General features: G+C 41.0%; 1 protein-coding gene across 2 annotated transcripts in view; it reads left to right on the top strand.

The window, feature by feature from the left end:
- USP22 (ubiquitin specific peptidase 22) overlaps positions 1-7,827 on the top strand; it is a 71,308-nt gene that overhangs the window by 35,917 nt on the left and 27,564 nt on the right. For both annotated transcript variants that reach the window (XM_009889203.1, XM_009889202.1), the window contains one exon: positions 7,107-7,276. In XM_009889203.1, the coding sequence (XP_009887505.1) occupies positions 7,107-7,276 (170 nt within the window). The remainder of the gene's footprint in view (positions 1-7,106; positions 7,277-7,827) is intronic.

Raw genomic sequence — 7,827 nt, 5'->3', positions numbered from 1 at the left:
GAAAGATTATTGGCATGAGTGTTCGTCTTAATTTCTTTGATATGTCATGTAATCGATTCCCGACTGTTTCCATGAAAAATACTCTCTTAAAAAAAGACTTAGTGATTACTGATTAACCAGTCTGAATCAGTGAATCGGTTTGGAGAGCTCTTACACAAGCACTTGCCCCAACTTATTTGCTGGGGATCCCTAAATACTGAGGAAGAGGGTGGTAATAAGCAGTCTAGTTTGCAACCTGCTTGTGCAAATCGGCTGCAGGACAGAATGGGATGTGTCTGAAGAGAGGAGCCCGTGGGGACTGGGGAAGGCGGTTTCAGTGGGTGTTGGAGGAGATGATGAGCCGGGTGAGAGAGGGTCAGGGCCGAAGGAGGAGATGCAGTGGTGAGAACCCGGGTGCTGCAGCCGTAGTGTCCCTGACGCTGCTGCTCAGCACCGCTCAGAGGAGGTGGTCTCATCATTGTTGTGACGTTACTCGGTTTGCTCTCGTTATGAGAGCTCCTGGAACGTTTTCGTGGTTTGTTCATTATTTTTATGTATCTGCATCTCGGCACATCTTTCTCATTCATTTAACTGAATTGTTATAGTCTAGTCTTCCAAAGCCAAATATCCATTTTCCCTTCCTTCTACCTTCTCTGTTTAGTGAGGGGTTTTTCTGTAGCTTGATGGTTGTGTAAAACTGAGACAGGTTCAGTGTGGGGATGTGCTGTGTTTTCAAGCTTAGCCTCTTGCAAACGTCTGTCGTCTTGCTTGCAACTCAGCAGTTTAACTTCTCTGCATCTTGAGTGGTTCACGTTATTTTAGCATTATGCATTTTCTTTATCGAGTTAGTTCTGCCTCTCGTATCTCCTAAATCTTTACCCTTTTTGGAAATACTCTTGGATTGACAGCATAGTTTTGCCATTGGTCCAGACTTTCTTGAACATAAGCTATGTTAACCAGCACTGCAGTATCTTACTCCTATTGTAGGTATTTCACAGGTCCACTATTAAACAGCTTTGTGGGGGGCTTGCAGTCAAAAGTGTATCATAAAAAAAAAAAGCAAACAAACAAAAAAACCCCTTAACATCTGATAATGATGATTATTGACTTACTGAAGGAACTCTATTCTATGTCTGTTGAAGTGTTCTCTCACCAGCAGTAAAACTGCAAGTCCACCTATGAGTGCCTAAGAGGCTCACTGCAAAGCTGGAAGTTCTCCCGTGAGGCTGTTGCTGACTGCATGGTCTCAGACGTGGGGTCGTGAGGGACCACCTTCATTCCACTTGAACAGCAAATTGTGTGCAAGTATGTAATTTGCCATGAAATCATTGCTCTGCGGGTATAGCCTTTAACTTGCTTCTAGGCAGAGCGTATTCCAGGGTTGTTTTTAGTAGCTTTTGACCATACTCTGAATTTTATAGATGTTTCAAAGTTTGTACCTGCGGAACTTTTTTGCTTAAATTCTTTTCTCAAACTCGCTACATCTTCCTGAAGTGGTACTGCTGATGTGGCCTGAAAACCAGCCGAGTCTTGTGTGGGCATTATTATTAACTCTTGAAATATATGTGAAAGGGGGTGGGGAAATCCCCAAACATTTCATACACTTCTATTCTGTATGTGCTCCTCTAACGGGCACTGGAACCGAAGCCCGTAGCAAAGCCCTGCTGGTTGCTGTGGGCATCCTCCTAGCAAAGCATCACAGTGTAATCGCTGACGGGTGTTGCAGTTCAGCTGTGTACCAGGTCACATAAATGTTTTCCATCAAAGCTGTTTGGGGTCTATGATATTTTTGAATGTTATTTTTGCAGTGTTTAAAAATCAGCCAAACAAAACCTCCAGTTTCTGTCTTGATACCTTTCTGCAATATAAAGAAGGCATAATACCTAAATACGGTGGCATATTACTGAAGGAATAAATTCGTGCTTTTTGCCTTGTATCTTAGAAGTGGTGGGAAGAGTACAAGAAGTGGTTGGCAGAACTCGGGTGAATTTCAAGATAACTTTTGAGAATTTTATGTCAAAATTTTCCTATTAATATGCAAACTTAATGTGGTCCAACTGTTTGCTTGTACCTTTTAGGAATAAACAAACGAAAAGAAATTAATTCTGTACAAATTTTAAAGCAAAGCTATAAAACTGTTTGAATTTAAAGAATACAACTTGTACATTTTTGAAAACTCAGATTGTGTTCAACACTTTCTTCTTTTTCTCCCCGCTCCCTCGATTTTTTTTTTTTTTTTTATTTTATGGCAGATTGTGTGCTGTGTGTTTGCTGGTGGTAGAGATGTTGAATTGTTAAGTTAGTTTTCTAGATTATGTGGTTGAAACTTTTCCATTTAACTTGGCTGCAGCAAAAGTTTATATAGCTTTTTCTTAAACTGTTGCCAAAATAATTTAATACCTGAGTGTGTCATTGGTAAGTTTGTAAAAAATGTTCTGTAAAAACCTCTGAAAAAACCTTTTCTAATACATTCGACTTGGTATTTCTGCTTCTGCAGTTACATGTGGGTTTCATGCCACCACTGGGAAAGGATGCTTCAACTGAGGCAATGTGGAATAAATTCACCAAAACTGCATGGCTCTTTTTTCTTTTGGTAACTCCCATGATCACTAGTGTTACAGGATGTCGTGCTTTTTCCTGTGTAGACCTGTCATTTCACGTATCTGCATACTGTTACTTTCAGAAATTGGTATTTTTTTTTCTTTCAAAAGGGATTATCTTCGATAAAAAGTGCTGTCACTAACCCCATTAGCAAAACTATGCTGCTTCTGGTGTGCAAGTGGGACAGGAGTGTATCGGCCTGGCTGGGGCTGGTGGTTGTTACAGCTACATTCTGGAAATGGACGGTGTGGTCTGCACCTGACACTTGAGAGCTGAGAGAATTTGGTTTTAGTTTTAGGTGCTAAGAAGTAGGGCTGTTCTCCCTTGACATCCATATTCAGAAAGATGATCTTAAATGATGTTGCAATTCCTGTTGATGAACAGAGGATGAAAACTCAAAACTGTTCTAGAAACTTTCCCTGCCACGCTGCGCTGCTTGTTTCCAAGGGTTGTGTTGAACTCTCTAAATATTTCAGTGAGCACTTCCTCAGCTTGCACTGGCTTCTGATACTGTCTGATGGAGCTTCAGGGAAACATCAACACCAGCTGGGGGTAGGGGACAAAAAACTGCTCTAAGGTGTTGCTGACCTGTGTTTAATGTAAAAAGGCTCTGAAGCCGGTTGTGCTTTAGTGCATCTGGATGATATTCTGATTGTCTCACGAAGTTGCGTTATATGGTGACCTGTGTTCTTGCTTCCAGAACCTTCGTTGAAATAAATCGCAGTTTCTGTGTGGTAATATTTGTTCAGACTGGTTTGTCTGCTGTCTTTCCTATCCCAGCGCGAAGCCTGGTTTGAGACACAGAACTTCTTCCAGGAGAGCGAGATAGGCACCCGATTGTTTTTTCTGTATTTTGTATTCATGTGTGGTCCTCTCATTTCCCCCCTTCCCCACCTTTAATAGCTGTACAGTTGCATTTCACACAGAAGTGGAATTTCCTTATCTTGTTTTGGTTTTTTCATCTCGCCTGCGTGGGTGGACTTGCAGAACCAGTGTTCTGGATCTCCCTGCATCACAACAAGCGTTGTTGCCCAGTATTGCAGATCTATTACTTAGAGCATTTGAAAAAGCAAAGGCTGTTACTGGAAGAAGATCGAAGAACTGAAGCTGACAAAGGTAAGCCAGCTGCTTTGAACCTAGTTTTGAGACCAAATGTGAAAAGAATTTCCCAGATGGGTTCACCTGTGCTCAGGGCATTGCAGAAGTAGATTTCTTGCTGCTTTGCTTACGTCCCGCCTGTCCAGCATGTGACAGAAGGCGAGTAGTGGCTGTGGACCATGCATGATGATTAAAGGGCATTTTTTTTATGATTATACCATATATGACAATTTTGTCACAACAGCAGTATTAATTTATTCCAATATTTACATCAGTAGGGTTCAGAAATAAAAAAGTGCTTTTCTGCAATTCAGAAGTAAAACAGTGCTTTTCTGCTGACTACACTTACCACAAGGGCACATATCTGTATATAGAATATATTAGGTATCTCACTGGTTGCTCTTGTTCATTTCAGAAACAGTTCATAAGAAACAGAGGTAAAGATAACACTACGAAGCAGAGCAGAAGTTTGCAGAGTACCACAGCTTTATTACTAGAGGTTGGATCCTGTTGGCAATCCTTAGACAGTTAGCCCACTCCTCTGGACAGATAGGGTCCACTGATTAGATGCTAGGGGAGATGACTGATGCTAGCAAAAGTGGACTTGCTGCACTTGGGGGTTTGGCACATTATTTTTCTGTTAATTTATGACCTATGTGTTGCGGTGCTGACTATTCCACTTAAATATTGCCAGGCTTTATTAATGGGGAGAGAACAGGTATGGCAGACACAAGTTTTTTACATTCTTAATATTTTATTGACCAGAATGCTGTGTAGGCTTTAATTTTTAGCTACTTTTCTTTCCAACAAAAGTCAATTTTTTCCATGTAAGTGAAGCAAAGAAGACATATTGTTCTGAATTCAGTCAGCTCTTTAGTTTACATACATCAAATCTTGATGTTTTCCAAGGTGCTGCAGTTAGTTACGCAGTATCTTAGCTGTAGTGCAGTGCGTCATACCTGTTTCATTTCAAACGTCAGTTCAAGAGACAGCATAGCAGCTGCAGTTACTGCTCCCTCAAGGATAAGGTTGATGTATACTCCTTTACGTTTTTCCCTTTTCAGCCAAGTAAGTTCTCGTGTTTTGCTACATTCACCATTTTCTTATTTTTATTGGGGTTTGGAGTATTCACGTTGCAGCCTTGTCTGTTTTGCAGGTTACTTTGTCTGGGTTCGTTCAAGTGAAGTCATAGTGTATGAAGCACTCCATTTAGACCCATGAAAAACTGACACCAAAAGACCAAGCGAGTAGAGTAAACCAAGAGAGCCTTCTGAGTTTGACGCCTGTAACTAGTCTTCTGGTGGCAACTTTGAGGAAGATGTGATTCTTGTGGTCTCAGGGAAAGAAGGTCCAGCCACAGGCATGTAAAAATGATGCTTAATAAATGATTCCAAAAAGCTGCCTTTATGTGTTTGCTTTTACTCGTGATTGCTCAATTAGATATCGAGAAGAAAAGCGATAGGGTGGGTCTCTAGAGGTACTTCTGGTTTTCCAGGGGTCTTCTGCGCTGCGCAGGCTGACTTTGAATTCTGGCAATAACCAGAGGGGACTGAGTTTTCCAGGGAGAAATAGGGAGAGACCGTTCTGCTTCTCAAAATACCCTGGTGCATCTCAGGCATGTTACAGGCTTCTGTTTGCACAGTCTGTGGTTTAAATAAAACCTGTAAGTTTTAAATGGAAAATAGAGGGGAGAGGTAGGCAAGAGGTAGCGACCAAACATTTCTCTACTTGCACAGCATGAACACATTTCTGTCGTGACGTTGTTTGCAGAGACATGTGGACTGGGGACGGAAATAGGATTGCGTACAAACTTGAAGCATCACACTGTATTTCAAGCTGCTACAAACAAATTAACTATTTAACACTTTGCTAATGTTGTGCGTACACTTGTTGCCTCCCAGCATGAAAATAAAGCAAATAATTGCAGTAAGCTTTCTGCCCAGTAGAAGTTATTGTAATATAATGAGAAACTTTGTCCTGCACTTTGAATAAACAGAAGCAACAGGAAGCTGTTGGAAGGGGGACGGTGTTGTGTTAGATACAGGAAAAAAAAAAAATAAAAATTCAGAGGGCTCTGTATCCATCGCCTACAGCTCAGTATGCAGTTCAAGCTGATGCAGTGCCTTTTCTCTCTGGTAACATAGCAACTGGACCACACCTCCACCTGCTGAAAGATGCTCAAGAGCCCTTTGAGCACTATCTGGTGTACTGCAAGGGAACTGCGCCAGTTTTAATTACCACAGCATTGCCAGCTGATACATTTATTCCCTCCCCCCCCATGGAATGGCAAGGAAATTCTTCGTTCTCTGTCAAGTAATCCTGTTTTTTTCATTCACTGTTTCCATAGTAATCCCATTTCTGTTGTGGAAGAGGGCTATGTTAATTTCAAATTAATACCAGAATTGTATCTATCAGTGCATTTGATCTTGTTTTGAAGTAAGTTTTTGATTAAAAATAAGAATTCTTGTCCACCTGATGCTTTTCTTGTTTAGCACTCCTGTATGGTGGTATTATGTTAACATTTTGGAAGAATACTCGAGGATTTGAGCATGTTTTTCTTCTCGCTTAGACTTTGCAAATGACTGAAAAGCTTTCCCCACTCCTAACCTCTCTTCTGTTGTGCAACAAAAGAGCTTTCCTTTAAGCATCTTGGTTTCCAAGCACAAGAAATCGTCTCTGGGCATTACTGAACGTTTGACTTAAGGTGTGATGAATCCTCTTATGCCACGTTGAATTTTTTGATGTATACTGTAGATTGATGTTTAACTTAGCTAAAACAAGTGTGGAACTAGCATTGTTCAGAATTTCTCTTTAAGGTTGTTTTGTTCGGATCTCGGGTTTTGTACAAAAAAAAAAGGATATGCAAAGTCTGCATTGGATGTCACAGCCTGACTTTGTTTTGTCGAGGCTGTTTCCTTTGCTGCCTGTCTTAGAAAAATGGTGGTTGTGTTGTAACAGTAAAAAAACATTATTCTGGCTTCGTGACCTGCATGAGGGGAAAGCCTTTTAAACTATCTGAAAACTTACTTATTGATTTATTTCAGTGTATTGGTTTGGTTGTATAGTGACTTAACCAGTTGTTGTTATTGCACTTTGGTATCAGCTTGGGGAGGGGACATGTTCTGGTGCTGTACAGTTAAACAGCCGTTGCAAAATAACGCTATTGGTGTTGCTGTACTTTCAGGTTTACTTTCTTTGGAGAAATTTCAAACAAATCCTAGCCTAGTTCAGAAAGCTTGTGTCAGCTTGTGACTTGAGTACATCAAAATCAATAGCCTACCGAAAAAATCTAAAACTGTGTACTTGGAGCTGTGCATAGACAGTAAATCTGTGGCAATGTTGTGAAAACTATATAAAAATGCAAATAAATATACCATTTTGTTAACTCGATAATGCTTATGCACCCCCTCCCCCTTCTGTCGTTATAGGTCTACGAGGGCTAATCAATCTTGGGAACACATGTTTTATGAACTGTATTGTCCAGGCACTTACCCACACTCCACTGCTGCGAGATTTCTTCCTCTCCGACAGGCACAAATGTGAAATGCAAAGCCCCAGCTCATGTCTGGTCTGTGAAATGTCTACGCTTTTTCAGGAGGTGAGTGCTGTTTCCCACAATAGCGTCGCCTTTCCACAGATGCCGGCTGTTTCGTACCCCAAAGAGGACTGTGTACTGTTCGCAAATGTAAAGGGGTTGCAAATTATGCTTTCCCTCAAGGTGTCGCAAAACAGAGCAGTGAAGGTTGAGTGAGACCCTCCTGTCAGAAATGGGACCCAACTGCTGAAAAGGAAACTACTGGCTTTTTAAGTCCTATTCTTGAGTCACCCTTGTTTAGTCAAAGCCGGTATTGGAAATAATTACAGTGCTGCCTGCTCTTCTGAGGCTGATCTGCAAGTCTTTAGTCTTAAAGCTGGATGTGTGCTTTAATTAAAGGTGCAAGTTGTAACTGGAAAATATGTCACAGGGTGATAATGGGAGTGAGAATAAAGCAATAGTATATAGCCTTGTGGTTTAAGGCATTGGATTATGTAGGGCTGTATAAATATTTTAAAGATCTCGTTTCAGTGCTTTCTAACAGGCAGACACATCTCTGCTATCATCTCTTCTGCGGAAATCCATTAATGGTCAGGAGGATGTAGAACAGTGAA

Source organism: Charadrius vociferus, unplaced genomic scaffold (assembly GCF_000708025.1).
Source record: "Charadrius vociferus isolate BGI_N301 unplaced genomic scaffold, ASM70802v2 scaffold787, whole genome shotgun sequence".
Lineage (NCBI taxonomy): Eukaryota > Metazoa > Chordata > Aves > Charadriiformes > Charadriidae > Charadrius > Charadrius vociferus.
Note: the sequence above shows the minus strand (reverse complement) of the source record. Positions and strands in the feature narration are given on the sequence as shown.